Below are 17,371 nucleotides of genomic sequence, written 5' to 3' on the forward strand. Positions count from 1 at the left end.
ACTAACTTTATTTAGACATAGCACACCTACTTTAAACCCCCCAATAGCCTTATTTACATACAATAGGGCACATAGATGACTATGGTACAAGGAAGGGTGGGGGAAGACAATAGCAAGGGCTGATGGGAGATGGAGGAGGGACAGAGCAGCTAGATTACTGATCTCCCAGTGTCCCTGAGACAACACCTTGCTGGGGAAACAATGGGACAGGAAAAAAGGGGGAGGGGAGGAGGCACAGAAAAGCAATGCATTTAACATAGTAAACATTACAGTTTACAATACATAGCCATACAATTAACCGAATGCCATTTTACATGAATTAAACAGGCCAGGTTAAATACAATCCGCTACACTGCTCCCCCTTGCCCACAAGCCGGCATACACAGTCTGATCCAGCACGGATCGGCTTGGGGATGTCCGGGGTGCTCACGGATCATTTCTCCAAATCAGTTTGTCTCGACAACCCGTCAGCGTTTCCATTTTGTTTGCCCGGGCGGTACTGAATATTAAAGTCAAAAGGCTGCAGCGCCAAACTCCAGCGCAGCAGCCTGGCATTGTCCCCAGCCACCCGGTTCAGCCATACTAACGGGTTGTGATCCATGAGCAGGGAAAACGCCTGTCCATATAAATACGGCTGTAACTTCTTTAGGGCCCACACCACAGCCAGGCATTCCTTCTCGATGGCGGCGTAGCTTACTTCTCTGGGTAATAGTTTGCGACTGATGTAAGCCACGGGATGTTCTCCGCCATCGGCCCCAACTTGGCTCAGCACTGCCCCCAATCCAAACATAGAAGCGTCGGTGTGAACAAGAAAACGTTTAGTTGGATTGGGAGCTGCCAAGCCTGGGGCATTAATAAGTGCATTTTTCAGATGTTGGAAGGCCTGCTCACACTCCGGGGTCCAGGTTATTGGCGGGGAAGGTTCTTACGGGTCAGGTCAGTAAGGAGTTTGGCCAGGGCGCTATAATTGGGGACAAACTTTCTGTAATATCCTGCTGTCCCTAGAAATACCAACACCTGAGTCTTAGTCCTAGGGGTAGGCCATTGGGCTACAGCCTCTACTTTGGCTGGTTCTGGCTTCTGTTTCCCACAACCCACTCGATGGCCCAGGTACTGTACCTCGGCCATTCCTATACTGCATTTGGCCGGTTTCAACGTCAAACCGGCCTCCCTAATCCTGTCTAGAACCGCTCCTATATGGGTCAAGTGCTCCTGCCAGGTATTGCTAAAAATTGCAATATCGTCGAGGTAGGCACAGGTGTAGTCCTGGAACCCATCTAGAAGTCGGTCCACCATCCGCTGGAACGTAGCCGGAGCGTTTTTCATCCCAAATGGCATAACCTTAAAGTGGTATAGGCCGAATGGGGTGACAAAGGCTGACTTAGGGATGGCGTCCGGAGCCAGGGGTATCTGCCAGTACCCCTTACACAGATCAATAGTAGTGAGGTATTGGCCTCTGGCCATCCGGTCTAGCAGTTCATCTATCCTGGGCATCGGATAAGCGTCTAATACAGTCTTTTCATTCGGGTCGTACCGTCACGCTTTGGTTTGAGGACTACCGGAGATGCCCAGGGGCTGTCTGAGGGCTCAATCACCCCCAGCTGGAGCATCTCGTCGATCTCCTTACGCATATTCTCTCGCACCGCTTCAGGGATGCGGTACGGGGTCTGGCGCATGGGTAGTTTCCCTGGGGTTTCTACTCTGTGAGTGGCCAGAGGAGTGTACCCAGGCACATTGGAGAAAGTCTCCTGCTTCTCTCTTAGCAGCTTTTGTACCTCAGTACTTTCCTGTGGGCTCAGCCGGTCCCCCAGTACAACTTCTCCTAAATCCCCAGACAGCTGACCGTCCCCCAGTAGATCCGGCAGGGGAAGACTGTCAAACTCTTCAGAGCTGGGTGCACAAATAGCGGTCACCTCTTCTGGGCGTTCCTGGTAGGGCTTCATCATGCTCACATGGAGCATGCGTCGCCCTCCGGTCCCTGCGCAGGGGCCAATTATATAAGTGGTGTCACATCTCTGTTCCACCACTTTATAAGGGCCTTGCCAGGCGGCCTGTAACTTGTCATGTCGGACAGGTTTCAAAATTAAAACTTTCTGCCCAACCTGGAAGTTACGGTCCCTGGCGCCCCGATCGTACCATGTGCACTTGCGCGTCTGAGCCGCCCGGAGGTTTTCCTTTACCGTCTTGGTTAGAGCTTCCAAGCGATCTCGGAGCGCCAACACACATGGTACAATGGGGGTGCCGTCTGCGCTCCTGTCTCCCTCCCAATGCTCCCTAATTAAGTCCAGCGGTCCCCTTACTCTCCTCCCGAACAACAATTCGAATGGGGAGAATCCTGTGGATTCCTGCGGCACCTCCCGGTAAGCAAAGAGGAGGTGAGGAAGGAATCGTTCCCAGTCTCGGTGGGTCTCAGCAAAGGTTCGGAGCATTTATTTTAAGGTGCCATTGAACCGCTCTCAGAGCCCATTGGTCTGACTATGGTAGGGGGCACTGATTATAGGTCTGATTTTGCAAAATTTCCAGAGGTGCTGGGTGACCTCTGCAGTGAATTGAGTACCCTGATCCGAGATGATCTCCCTGGGTAACCCCATCCGGGAGAAAATCTGCATCAGGGCCTCTGCCACGGTTTCTGCGTAAATGTTTGTCAAGGCTACGGCCTCTGGGTAGCGGGTGGCGTAATCCACCACCGTCAAAATATACCTCTTGCCAGAGGGGCTAGGTTTCCGGAGGGGACCTACTATATCTACGGCTATTCTATGGAACGGTTCCTTGATTATAGGTAGCGGGTGTAACTTTGCTTTCCGCCGGTCCCCCCTCTTCCCTACCTTCTGGCACGTATCGCAGGTGCTGCAATATTTGCGTACTTCCTGGCTAATTCCTTCTTTGGGTCAGCCGATATCTAGTACGACTGACCCCCAAATGTCCGGATAATGGAATATCGTGCGCTATCCGGAGCAGTTCGGCTCGGTACCTCTGTGGTACAACTAGCTGTCTCATAACGATCGGGTCTGACCCAGCTACCTGCTTGTCTGACTCCCTGTATAATAGCTGCCTATCCCATATAAATCTTTCCCCCTCCGCCCCCAGTTCGTCAGGAGGGGCCCAAGGGACACAGTCTAGGGAAGGGGAAGGTTGTCTTACCTGGACCTCCGGCAGTGTGTTGTAGTCCTGGGTGCGGGCCTGTTGCCTGGTGACCACTGGATGTGCTTCCTCAGTGGTTGTGGTTTGCGGCTCAAACGCAGAGGTGAGCTTTCCCAGGTCATTTCCCAGTATCACCTCTGCGGGTAATTGGGGCATCAACCCCACCTCCACAGTCCCTGACCCCGCACCCCAATGCAAATGAACCCTTGCTGTATTCAGCCGATATACGGCTCCCCCAGCAACCCTGACAGCCACAGTCTTATTGGTTTTAGCTTTGTCCGCGACCAAGTGGCTTTGGACCAAGGTTATGGTTGCTCCCGAATCTCTGAGTCCCTGCATAGGTTTCCCCTCCAGGTATACTATTTGCCTGTGGTGCTGCCGATTATCTGCCTGTGCTTGTAGTGGGTTGGCTTTGTGGAGTACTTCCCACTGTTCTATAGTGGTGACTGGAACTGCAGAGCCATAAGCGGTGGGTGTCTCCTCCTGATAGTGGTGTGCTGCGGCTCTCGGTGGTGGTGGTGGTCCTGGTCGGATCCAGGTGGATCGGTCTCTAAGCTGCGGGCATTCCCGCTTGTAGTGTCCCCACCTCTGGCATTGGTGGCATTGCACAGAGGAGCTGGTGGGGGTAGCGGTCTCAGTGGTGTGTTGGTGCTAGCTGAAAATTGGTTTCCCCCTAGAGGTCGCACAGCTGGTTTAACACCCACAAGCTTGTGCTGCCTGCGGGCATCCATATAGTCATCTGCCTTTTTAGCTGCTTCTGTGATAGACGTGGGGTTATGGTCTCTCACCCATTCCTGCAGGTCTGCGGGTATCCCATCATAGAACTGTTCTAGTAGCAGCATTTGTAATAGGTCCTCCATGGACCGTGCCTGGTTCGCCTGTACCCATCCGAGGGCTGCCCTTTGTAAACGGCAAGCCCATTCTGCATGCGAGTCTTTTTCTGCTTTTTTCAATTCCCTGAACCGTCTCCGGTATGCCTCTGGTGTCATAGCATATCGGGCCAGGATAACCTCTTTGACACAGCTGCAATTCCTAATTTCTGTATCTGGTATCGTACAGTAGGCTTCAGCTGCCCTCCCAGTTAACCGTCCTGCTAAGATCGATACCCAATCTTCCATATGTATTTTATGTAACGTGCATAGTCTTTCAAAGTCTTGGAGGAATGCATCTATATCTTCCTCCGCTTCTACATACATTTTAAATGCCTGGTATGGAATTTTTGGCTTACCCTCTTGCACCATAGACACTGCTGGGCTTAGTGTTTGTGGTCTCCTTTGCCGCGTTATAAATTCTTGAACCTCTGTCATTGTCTTGGAGATAATTTCCACTGGTGGGTTCTCCCCATAAAATGACAATCTGAATTGGAGCTGCCTTTGGAACTCTGCTTGCTCTGTTCCGTCTGTCTCGTCCCTCTGTGCAGTGACCGAATCATCCTCTGTTCAGATTTCTGCCATTATTTCAGAGATAAGTGTTGCCTTTGTTTTGTTGCAGGCTGAAATACCTCTTGCTTCCAGAAGATCTTTAAGTGTGGATCGTTTTAACGTGGAGTAATCAATCTCCATTAATCCTTGTTTCTCTGTGAGTCTGGATCCCAGCGCTGCCAACCAATGTAGCGGAGAGCTGATATTCCACAGCTAATCTCCACTTAAGATCCCAGTGAGGCTCAGGAACAAGTATTATAAATCCATAGAGTAGTAATTCCAGCAGGCAAAATAATCCAATAATATCCCAACAGCAATCCCAATGACTGGACGACACACAGCCTCAGGAGCAGAACTAACTAACTTTATTTAGACATAGCACACCTACTTTAAACCCCCCAACAGCCTTATTTACATACAATAGGGCACATAGATGACTATGGTACAAGGAAGGGTGGGGGCAGACAATAGCAAGGGCTGATGGGAGATGGAGGAGGGACAGAGCAGCTAGATTACTGGTCTCCCAGTGTCCCTGAGACAACACCTTGCTGGGGAAACAATGGGACAGGAAAAAAGGGGGAGGGGAGGAGGCACAGAAAAGCAATGCATTTAATATAGTAAACATTACAGTTTACAATACATAGCCATACAATTAACCGAATGCCGTTTTACATGAATTAAACAGGCCAGGTTAAATACAATCTGCTACACTGGTGCACCTGCCCGACCCCTACCCTCCCTGCGAAACGACCTGCATTTTCCTCTGCCTGTCGGTTTTAAAATGACCCTGTGCCTAAGTCCCTAGAGAAGAGCAGTATTTGTGGAAGCAGGTATATCGCAGGCCTCAATCAATATTTTGTGGAAGCAGGTATATCAAACCCCTTAATCAGTATTTTGTGGAAGCAGGTATATCGCAGGTCTCAATTAGTATTTTGTGGAAGCAGGTATATCAAACCCCTTAATCAGTATTTTGTGGAAGCAGGTATATCTCACCCCTCAATCAATATTTGGTGGAAGCAGGTATATCAAACCCCTTAATCAGTATTTTGTGGAATCAGATATATCATACCCTTAATTATAATTTTTTTGCCAGAACAGTTATATCACACCGCCATGTTTATTTGGGGCAACAGGCATATCGTAGCCCTCAATCAGTATTTTGTGGAAGAAGGTATATCACACCTCTCAATCAGTTTTTTTTGGGCAACAGGTATATCACACCCGTTGCAATTAGTTGTTCCAATAGCGTTTGTCCCTCTATATAGCTGCGGTATCGCAGCAGAACCGCACACAACTGCTGCACAATACAAATGCACTATAATATACTTTCTATGTTAGAAAGTATATTATAAGTATATCACACCCCTCAGTATATCACACCTATCGATAGTTCACTTATACCAGGCCTTAAAAGGACTTTTGTGGCCCTATTAGCTAGCGTATGGTGTCTCTAACAGTCTGTCCCTGCTCCGCAAAGCAACCTCTCCCTACACTGGCAAAACACAGAATGTAAAATGGCTGCCAGATGGGATTCATTTATAGGGTTGGGGTGTGTCCATGTGCTGAAACATCTCAATTGGCTGTCCTGTCCCACCTGATGGATGTGTCATGGGCCAAAGTTTGGCGCAATGCAAAAGTGCAAAAGAATGTGGCGCCGGCGGACATTGCCATATGTTCTCATTTTAGGCGAATCGCAAACGCGCAAAGTTCGCCGCGAAATGACCACCAGGCGAACTGCAAGGCCATCTCTATTCTCAGTTCACTTTGCCGGTTATTTGTGTTAAAAGCGTTTAGTGGCCTATTTCAGTACAAAAAGAAAAATATATTCTCAGTTCATGTCGGTGGTTATATGTGTTGAAAGCATGGCTGGGAGTCAGCAGGGTGGCAGCAGTGGGAGGTCGGGAGCTAAACGTGCCCGGGGTAGAGCACCTGCTTCGCAGCAGCATACCTGCCCAGGAAGTAATGGTGCAGCAGTTCACGGAAGCAGCGGCGGTAGCAGTCAGTCAGTGCAGACTGTTGGGGGGAAAATCACCTACTCGGTGGTGTGGCAGTTTTTTGTTAAGCCGCCAGAGGAGGTTAACATTGCCACAGTGCAGTTTCTATGTAAAATTTCTCTCAGGGCGAGTGTCAAAAAAACTCCCCCCCCCCCTCCCCTCCCCTCACAACTGCTCGATGAAATAAATGTCTCCCCATTGTAAAAAATGTGGAACCACATTGCACGGACGGTCACAGTGACCCAATGTCCCATAGACTCAGGCTCTCACTCACAGCAGGCTTCTTTCTCAGCACTGCTCCGGGCGGGCGGTAACAGACAGTCAGGTAGTACGGGCGGCGGTGCTCACCTCACTCACTGTACGTCACGCAGTGAGTGAGCGCCGCCGCCCGCACTGCCTGCCTGTGGGGGGACATTATTTTTAATAAGGATCACTATGGACATTATTTAGAATGGAGGCTGCTGTGGATGTCATTATAACTGTATAATGTCTGATAGGCCTAGTCCTGAGTTATATTACCCTGCCCTGTATTGTATAATAATGTATCCTGATACCCCTTAGTTATATTACTCCAGCGGGGTAATATAACTAAGGGGTATCAGGGATGGGTACATTATTATACAGGGCATGGGCAGGGTAATATAACTCAGCTCAGGACTAGGCCTATCAGACATTATACAGTTATAATGAGTAATGACACCAACAGCAGCCTCCATTCTAAATAATGTCCATAGTGATCCTTATTAAACCTAATGTCCCCCACAGTGACAGTGGCACCCCCGCCCCCCCCCCCCCCCCTTATCAGATCCGGAATTGCGGACCCGGATCCGCAATTCCGATCCTGAAAAAAAATAGTACATGTCCTATTCTTGTCCCCAATAATGGACAAGAATAGGCATATTCTCTTAGTGCCGGCAATGTGCGGTCCGCAAAATGTAGTATTAATAACTAAACAATTAAATAATACACATATTGCATTGTCTACTTACCACCAGGACAATTAGATGATCTGGTCTCTGGCTGCAGTCTGGCTCTGCGGACTCCCTTGTCACTCTCTTCTCCCCCTCCCTCCCTTGTCACTCTCTTCTCCCCCCCTCCCTTGTCACTCTCTTCTCCCCCCTCCCTCCCTTGTCACTCTCTTCTCCCCCCTCCCTCCCTTGTCACTCTCTTCTCCCCCCTCCCTCCCTTGTCACTCTCTTCTCCCCCCCCCTCCCTTGTCACTCTCTTCTCCCCCCTCCCTCCCTTGTCACTCTCTTCTCCCCCCTCCCTCCCTTGTCACTCTCTTCTCCCCCCTCCCTCCCTTGTCACTCTCTTCTCCCCCCTCCCTCCCTTGTCACTCTCTTCTCCCCCCTCCCTCCCTTGTCACTCTCTTCTCCCCCCTCCCTCCCTTGTCACTCTCTTCTCCCCCCTCCCTCCCTTGTCACTCTCTTCTCCCCCCTCCCTCCCTTGTCACTCTCTTCTCCCCCCTCCCTCCCTTGTCACTCTCTTCTCCCCCTCCCTCCCTTGTCACTCTCTTCTCCCCCTCCCTCCCTTGTCACTCTCTTCTCCCCCTCCCTCCCTTGTCACTCTCTTCTCCCCCCCTCCCTTGTCACTCTCTTCTCCCCCCCCCCTCCCTTGTCACTCTCTTCTCCCCACCCCCTCCCTTGTCACTCTCTTCTCCCCACCCCCCTTGTCACTCTCATTCTACACCCCCCACCCTCCTTGTCACTCTCATTCTACACCCCCCACCCTCCTTGTCACTCTCATTCTACACCCCCCACCCCTCTTGTCACTCTCATTCTACACCCCCCACCCCCCTTGTCACTGTCATTCTACTCCCCCCACCCCCCTTGTCACTCTCATTCTACACCCCCCCCCCTCCTCATTTCCTCCCCCTTGTCAATGTCACCTCTAATGTAGCGTGGCCGAGCTCTGTTCGGTCCGGCCCGGGGTACAGGAGCTTTTGTTTCCTGTACTCGGCTGACAGGAAGTGCTCACTTAGTGTGCACTTCCTTTCAGTCCGGCCGGGTACAGGAAACAAATGCTCCTGTACCCCGGGCCGGACCGAACAGAGCTCGGCCACGCTACATTAACAACTCTGCAGTCTGCAGCGCAGGCAGGCTGCGCAGCACTGAGCCGGCCGCTCAGGAGGCTCAGCATGAGGGGCGCCGCCGGCCGGCCGCCCGATCCTTTGCCTACAGAACGATTTTTTTATTTTTATTTTTTTACCTCAACGGGCGCCCCCTGCTTCTGATAGTGCCCCGGGCGGCCGCCCGTCCCGCCCGCCCCTAGAAACGGCCCTGCATTGCCATATGTAGAATATGTGGGCAGAAGGTAAAGCGTGGCCAGTCTGGCAATGTTGGCATCACAGCCCTGCGTCAACATATGCAGCGTCACCATATGTGGTAACCTGATGCTGCTACTGCCATCTCCACAATATGTCACCTTGCCACTCTGTGGTATCCTCCTGATGCTGCTCCTGCCGCCACTTTAAATGGTGGTGCATCATGTGATTGGACCATGTGATATGACGTCACCACAGGTCCTTTAGCCGGCAGCTCATGATTAAAGAAGAGACCGGCAGCTACACGATCAAGAGGAGAAGGTGAGTTGATTATTTTTTTATTTTTTAACCCTCAATTGACCACCTACTATGCATTCTGTATTAAAGAATGCTATTATTTTCCCTTATAACCATGTTATAAGGGAAAATAATACAGTGAATAGACTGTCATCTTAGCAACCATGCGTGAAAATGTCACCACATCCGCACTTGATTGCGGATGCTTGCGATTTTTACTCAGCCCCATTCACCTTGCGTTGCGTGATAAACGCACAATATAGAGCATGCTGCGATTTTCACGCAACACATAAGTGATGCGTGAAAAACACAGCTCATGTGCACAACCCTATAGGAGTTAATGGGTCCAGATTCAGTGTGGGTGCAATGCGTTCAATCTCGCCCAAACTCAGCCTTAGGCCTCTTTCAGACGGGCGTCCCGGGAAACCTGCCCGAGTGCGCAAACGATTTCAGCCAGTTTTGACTGCGATTGCGTTGTTTAGTTTTTATCGCACGGGTGCAATGCGTTTTGCACACACGTGAAAAAAAACTGAATGTGGTACCCAGACCCGAACTTCTTCACTGAAGTTCAGGTTTGATGTTGTGTAGATGTAATTATTTTCCCTTATAACATGTTTATAAGGGAAAATAAAAAGCATTCTTAATACAGAATGCTTACTAAAATGTGTCATGAAGGGTCAAAAAAGAAAAAAAATAACTCCCCTCATCCACTTGATCGCGCTGTCAGCATCATCTTCTTTTTTCTTCTTTGAGGACCTACAAAAGGACCTTTAATGACGTAATCCTTCTATTTTCATTCAGCAGGACCTGCTCTGACGTCACAGCGTCCACCACGTGGTGAGAGCCATTACGTCATCAAGGGTCCTTTTGTAGGTCCTCAAAGAAGAAGAAATAAGATGATGCCGGCTGCGTGATCAAGTGGATGAGGTGAGTTAATTTTTATTTTATTTTTTAACCCCTCAAGCAACATTTTACTAAGCATTCTGTATTAAAGGGAGTCTTTCACCTAATCTGAGCATTTTAGACCGGTTATAGACTCTTTGACCCTCATTACAAATGTTACCTTTGTTTTATGTGTCCCTCGTCCAGATATTGAAAAAAAAAACACTTTTTAAACGTATGCAAATGAGCTTCTGAAGGTGCCCAGGGGCGGCGTTACTGTCAACCAAAGACAGCCAACCGGCGCATGCGCAATATGAAAAGCTGTTTTTCTGCCCATTATGGGCAGAGCAGTGTGCAGGTGCGGGCCAATTCTCTGACTTCTTCTCTTGCCGCTTGTGACATCCGCCCGCTGGTGGCAGAGGAGGCGGTAATAATAAGACAGAAGAGCGGCGGGCCAGAGGGCTGAAAGAGGTGTGTTTTTCTGAGCACATCGCCCAGTAACGCCCCTGGGCACCTTCAGAAGCTCATTTGCATACGTTTAAAAAGTGTTTTTTTTCAATATCTGGATGAGGGACACATAAAACAAAGGTAATATTGTAATGAGGGTCAAAGAGTCTATAACCTGATCTGAGCGGTCTAAAACGCTCAGATTAGGTGAAAGACTCCCTTTAAGAATGCTATTATTTTCCTTTATAACCATGTTATAAGGGAAAATAATACAGTAAATTGACTTTAATCAATTTACTAACTTCATCTCCTAGCAACCATGCATGAAAATCACATTGCATCCGCACTTGCTTGCGATTTTCACGCAGCCCCATTCATTTCTATGGGGCCTGCGTTGCGTGAAAAACGCAGAATATAGAACATGCCGCGATTTTCACGCAACGCACAAGTGATGCGTGAAAATCACCACTCATCAGCACAGCCCCATAGAAATGAATGGGTTCGGATTCAGTGCGGGTGCAATGTATTCACCTCACGCATTGCACCCGCGCGGAATTCTCGCGCGTGTGAAAGGGGCCTTAGGCCTCTTTCACACTTGCGTTGTCCGGATCCGGCGTGTACTCCACTTGCCGGAATTACACGCCGGATCCGGAAAAACGCAAGTGTACTGAAAGCATTTGAAGACGGATCCGTCTTCAAAATGCTTTCAGTGTTACTATGGCAGCCAGGACGCTATTAAAGTCCTGGTTGCCATAGTAGGAGCGGTGAGCGGTATACTTACAGTCCGTGCGGCTCCCGGGGCGCTCCAGAATGACGTCAGAGCGCCCCATGCGCATGGATGACGTGCCATGTGATCACGTCATCCATGCGCCTGGGGCGCCCTGACGTCACTCTGGAGCGCCCCGGGAGCCGCACGGACGGTAAGTATACTGCTCTCCCGCTCCCCACTACACTTTACCATGGCTGCCAGGAATTTAGCGTCCTGGCAGCCATGGCAACCATTCAGAAAAAGCTAAACATCGGATCCGGCAATGCGCCGAAACGACGTTTAGCTTAAGGCCGGATCCGGATCAATGCCTTTCAATGGGCATTTATTCCGGATCCGGCCTTGCGGCAAGTGTTCAGGATTTTTGGCCGGAGCAAAAAGCGCAGCATGCTGCGGTATTTTCTCCGGCCAAAAAACGTTCCGGTCCTGAACTGAAGAAATCCTGATGCATCCTGAACGGATTTCTCTCCATTCAGAATGCATGGGGATAATTCTGATCAGGATTCTTCCGGCATAGAGCCCCGACGACGGAACTCTATGCCGGAAGAAAAGAACGCAGGTGTGAAAGAGCCCTTACCTATAACCTTATTCTACAATACAATTGAACTTTTTGTTTTTCCAGGATTTTTATTTCCATGTTGTAGTGTCAGCCACATACACCCACCTCCTTCCTCACTTCGCATGTGATACAATTATACAGATGTGGTATATAAGGCTTTTTAGCCCCAGTCATGAGTAAGGATCATATTATGATATCTTGTTTTTATTTAATTTTTTTTACATATATGGACTATAATCTTACTGAACCATAGAATAATGTGTCTTTTTCAGAACATAAAAAACGCCACCATGTAAGGCTAGGGCTACACGACGAAATGTGTGGCGCAACACATTAAACACAACTGCGCTGCAACACATGTCGCACAACAATTTTTATAACGATAGTCTGTGGTGTCGCAGAGAAATCTATCTTGGATGGATTTTTTGCCACTGTCCTGTCGCAGTCACAGCATGTCGCAGTGCGACTGCGACACCATAGACTATCATTATAAAAATGTCATCGTGTAGCCCTAGCCTAATACTAGATGGCCCCTGAGACAACCCCTTTGATCTAGGCTGCACAAGGCATGTAGTGGCAGTTAAAATGACATCATACACATTATGCACTACTAGTTAATGCAGCTACAGACACGATAGTCTCAGACTCTCCGTCCGAATTGTACACATTACTGCGCCTGCGCCAAACGTGAAGAGAGAAAGGGGCGTGGTTTCCGCACGGCCCGGAACTATATTCCGTCCAGTGGGAGGGGCCGCGGCAAGGACAGACTGTCCCGCTGACACAAGCAGTGAGGAGCCGCGTCTTACAGTAGTAGTCATGTTGTGTAGGCTTAGCGTGTGCGCCAGGTGAGTGACCCCGTGCTGTGCGCCAGCTTCTCGCTCCACAGACGTCGTGCCTCTTACGCCCCTCAGGGCTGTCTGCCTGTACTGAGGCACTGCTGGCAGTTATGTAAGTGTGGACCTGTGCCCCTCTGCAGTCAACCTGATTGTGGTGGGGGAGGTTTCCTGTGACAGGAGTGCAGGATTTTCCTCGTGCACGGCACGTGACTGCTGTGCCAAAAGAGCCACAGTGAAGACCTGTTCTTGCCTGTCTTCTGTCATGTTTTGCACATTATGGAGGTTGCCCACCATGATCCAGCCTGGGGACCCGGCTCCTACATGTATGGAGGGATCGTCTAGAGGTGGTATCGTCCCACCCTGGCTGCTGATTTGCTAAGCTGGCATTCTGGAGAGTAGTTGGAATGGTGGTGGGGTGGATCAGTGAGGTTGGCTTCTATGACTGTGAGCCAAGTATAGAAAAAACAAATACCACTGGACAACCCCTCTAAATACATGGTCATTCATTTCATCAGTGGTGGCGTCTGGGGTAATGAGCAGCCCACGGTAACTCTGGGAAAATTGACAGTTTGCTCCAGATCTCAAAAGCCAGATTAAGTGTACTTTCACACTTGCGTTGTGAAGATCCTTCTGGAAAAACGGATCTGGTATTTTTTTTTTTTTTCATTTTTAAAGGTATGCGCAGACTGGAAAACCGGATCCATTTTGCCAGAACACTTGGTGCCGGATCCGGCATTAATGCATTTCAATGGAAAAGAATGCCAAGTCCGGCAAGTGTTTGGAATTTTGGCCAAATACCGTACAGTGACTAACCTGATGCATACTGATCGGATTGCTCTCCATTCAGAATGCATTAGGATAAAACTGATCAGTTCTTTTCCGGTATAGAGCCCCTAGGACGGAACTTGATACCGGACACTTTGTCCTTAAATTTTAAAGGGGGTTGTCTATAGTGAGATGATCCCTTTATTGCTAGAACCTGGATCTAAGTACATTGATTAATCGCCCCCAATAGCTGCACGTTGGGCTTGTATGTACACCGAGGGCCTGGACACTGCTGCCGATAGTGGGACTATAGATGGGTGATTTCAATGAACCTGCAAAGAAAAGGGGGTTAGTTAGCACATCCCAATGCGCAGGTGCACGATACCATGGCTAAAAACAGAAAAAAAGACAATGCAACAGCACTCTGCAAACCAGATAAAGTACCATAAAAAATGTTATAGTGCTAAGGCTACGCTTAATTATAAAGTGAGATGCTTGGCAAATGCATTTTGTACAAAACCATCTGAGCCCGTCTGCCGTACGTCAAGGCGAACTTGTAAGACAGGTCCTAACACTAAATACTACCTGTTATGCGCCATAATGGCCACCATAAAATTCAGGAAGTGTTGGTTCCACATGCATGCTTGATCCACTCTGCCTTTTACCATTTTTGGTGCCAAAATGGCCTCCATTACTTCCAAGGGATGCAGGTTACAACATGCATGCTGAGTCCTGCACTCCTGATTAGCCTGTCTGCCCCATAGACTGATTTTAATTAGTTTCAGTATAAAGCTGTAGCCTGCTCTTACTACATTCATTGCATGTTGGTACCTGCATTTTGGCACCAAAAACGGTAAAAGTCAGAGTGGATTAGGGTTGTTGCAGGTATCGACATTTCGATACCCATTTCATACTTTTGTCCCGGTGATTTCCATTTTTTTTCGATAAACACTAAACATAAGCGTGCTGCTATCTGCGCGCTCATGTTCCCTCCACAGCACAGGGGAGAAGGAAGCAGGCTCCCTCCCCCTGTGCCGCTGCCACCAATAAAAGGAGGATTTTAAATGGGTCCGGACTTTAAGTTACCAGGCTACATAGAGCGGTGCCCAGGGATCTCCCTGCACTTACTATTATTCCTGGCCTCCGCTCCGTTCGTCCCGCTGTGCCCCATTACTGTCTCCTGCTCCGTATAATAATTACTACTATTGAAGCAATGGGCAGGAGACATCAGCATCTCTCCCTGAGCGTTCCTTCTCCCTGCTGTAGCGCTGTCCAATCGCAGCTCAGGATGTCACAGCCAGGGAGAAGGAACGCCCAGGGAGAGAAGCTGATGTCTCCTGCCCATTGCTTCGAAAGTAGTAATTAGCATACGGAGCAGGAGACAGTAATGGGGCACAGCGGGCGAACGGAGCCGTGCCCAGGAATAATAGTAAGTGCAGGGAGATCCCTGGGCATTGCTCTATGTAGCCTGCTCATGAAAGGTTGTCTTTAACTTTTAATACAGGAGGCAGGTGTCGGCAGCAAAATCACATAGCCGACACCCTGCCTCTGACGGAGAGCTGCGATCAGCGGCAGTTAACCTCTCAGGTGCGGCACCTGAGGGGTTAACTGCTGCATGCACCTGCCTCCTGTATTGAAGGTTAATTATCATTGGTGGTGCAGTGCGCCCCCCTCAACACCCCCAGTATTAAAGTCATTGGTGGCAGTGGCCACAGGGTCCCCTCTCCTCCTCATTGGTGGCAGTTTCTGATCGGAGCCCCAGCTGTGTAATCCTGGGGCTCCGGTTACCATGGCAGCCAGGACGCTACTGAAGCCCTGGCTGCCATAGTAAGCTACCTGCTGCTGTGTGTACTATGCACTGGGGAGCAGGGAGAGTGTGAAGTCCTATTCACCCTGATAGCACTCTATCACGGTGAATAGGACAAGGGATTAAAAGATCCCAGGTTCTAGCCCCTAAGGGGGGGAAATGGTTATTAAATAAACTGTTAAAAAAAAAACTAAAAAACACTACAAAGTATAAATCGCCCCCTTTCCCAATTTTACATATAAAATATATAAACAATAAATAAGCATATCACATATCGCCATGTGCAAAAAGTCCAAACTATTAAAATATTTAAAAAAATTATGCGGAGAATGCCGGAACAGGAAAAAAAAACTCAGCGATTCGACATATTTTTTAAAATGCGGAATGCACGTGGCTTTTTTGGTGTTTTATTTTTTTCGCGTGGTATCACAATACTTTTTTTATGGTATCGAAACTGAATCAAAAATTTGGTATCGCAACAACTCTAGAGTGGATCCAGCATGCATGTGGAACCAACACTTCCTGAATTTTATGGTGGCCATTATGGCGCATAACAGGTAGTATTTAGTGTTATGACCCGTCTTATAGAGATCGCCTTGACGTTTGGCAGACGGGGTCAGATGGTTTTGTGCAAAATGCATTTGCCAAGCATCTCATTTTATAAATAAGCGTAGCATTAGCACTATAACATTTTTTGCGACTATGGCATCATTGTACTTTATCTGGTTTGCAGAGTGCCGGTGCATTATTTATAATGTCAGCGTGATGCTTAACCCCTTCAATACATGGTGACCTTCCCTTTTTAAAATTTTTTTTTTTTTTTTTTTTTTTTTTCTCCCTGCCTTCGCAGACACATAAATTATTATTATTTTTTTCTAGTCTCAGACAGCTAACAGTATGCCTATGACCTCTACAGTGATGGAAAATCTGAATTCCATAATCCTTTGCAGGGAAATGTAGTAATTCCTTGCAAACTCCCTAAATTACAGCATCTTTTCTTGGAATTTTGCATTATACTGCTCCTCTGTTATTCCTTTTGGAAATGTCGATAATTTGAAATTCGGGGGACACTATACCCCTTGTCAGGGGTGTGCGCGCCACTATAGTGTCCAGTCAGAAAGAGCTTGCAGTGTCTGGGCATGGGGGGCACCCTCTGCTGACAAGGGGAATGGAAGCACAGCGTTGTATGAATTCATTTTTTTAGGAGGAGTAACAGTGCACTGTCACATCTCAGAGCACTCCTGAAGAAACGGACGCCAAAGTAATGCACGGACTGACAAGTCGTTGTGTGCCCTCCTTCCTCACCCCTAGTGTGTACATGGGGTTGCCTTTATGATGCTGTAATCTTAATACTGAGCTGTGTGGTTTCCTTATAGGACCAGTCTTAGACTTGCACCTGCTTTGGCCTCAAGACAGAAGCATACGTTGCCAGACTTGCCCTATGATTATGGTGCACTGCAGCCCCATATCAGTGCTGAGATCATGCAGCTTCACCACAGCAAACATCATGCCGCCTACGTGAACAACCTAAACATTGCAGAGGAGAAATATGCCGAGGCCCTGGCAAAAGGTAAGAGGCCTAGGCCAACCCTAGACCTCGAAATGTGGTGATGCTGAGAATCGCCACAGCGAAAATTGTGGTTAAGGCTACTTTCACACTAGCGTTTTAGTTTCCGGTATTGAGATCCATCATAGGGGTTCAATCAGGGGTCAAGTCCTGGGAAAAAGTGTGGGAACTCACCCAAGATCCACTGCAACCCCCCCCCCCCCCCTCCAAAAAAAAAAAAAAAGCACAGAAAATCTAGCACACTGTAATTTGTGTAGCTGCGGACTGAGCCAAATATACACATTGTGATCAAAACACAATATCATAGTGCCATCCTCTCCCCCTGTCCCCTAATGTGCCAGTATCAAGTTCCTCTCTCCTACCCCCTTCATGTGCCAGTATCATGGCGCCAATAGCCCGCCTCCCCCGTGGCAGTAAAGTAACAGTCCGGTATTTAAAAAAAAAAAAAAAAAAAAAAAAACACTTTTAGAAAAGTTTGTCATGGGATTCGAACTCATGACCCCTACACATCAGAGGCAAGGCATATGCCCTCACAGCTATGAAAGCTGTCTAGCTAATAACTTAAAAAAAAATATATAAGACTTCCCACTGTGTATGGATGTAGCAGAGCTGGGTGTGTTGGGGCA

The 17,371-nt window shown here is 48.5% G+C and overlaps 1 protein-coding gene across 1 annotated transcript in view; it reads left to right on the plus strand.

The window, feature by feature from the left end:
* Positions 1–12,484: 12,484 nt before the first annotated feature.
* The window catches only part of SOD2 (superoxide dismutase 2), a 54,790-nt gene continuing 49,903 nt past the window's right edge, over positions 12,485–17,371 (plus strand). Inside the window, exons 1-2 of the mRNA XM_044291721.1 lie at positions 12,485–12,615; positions 16,555–16,748. Of these exons, the coding sequence (XP_044147656.1) occupies positions 12,587–12,615; positions 16,555–16,748 (223 nt within the window). The 5' untranslated portion in view covers positions 12,485–12,586. The remainder of the gene's footprint in view (positions 12,616–16,554; positions 16,749–17,371) is intronic.

The sequence above is a fragment of the Bufo gargarizans genome, chromosome 4 (genome assembly GCF_014858855.1).
Source record: "Bufo gargarizans isolate SCDJY-AF-19 chromosome 4, ASM1485885v1, whole genome shotgun sequence".
In the NCBI taxonomy this organism is placed as follows: domain Eukaryota; kingdom Metazoa; phylum Chordata; class Amphibia; order Anura; family Bufonidae; genus Bufo; species Bufo gargarizans.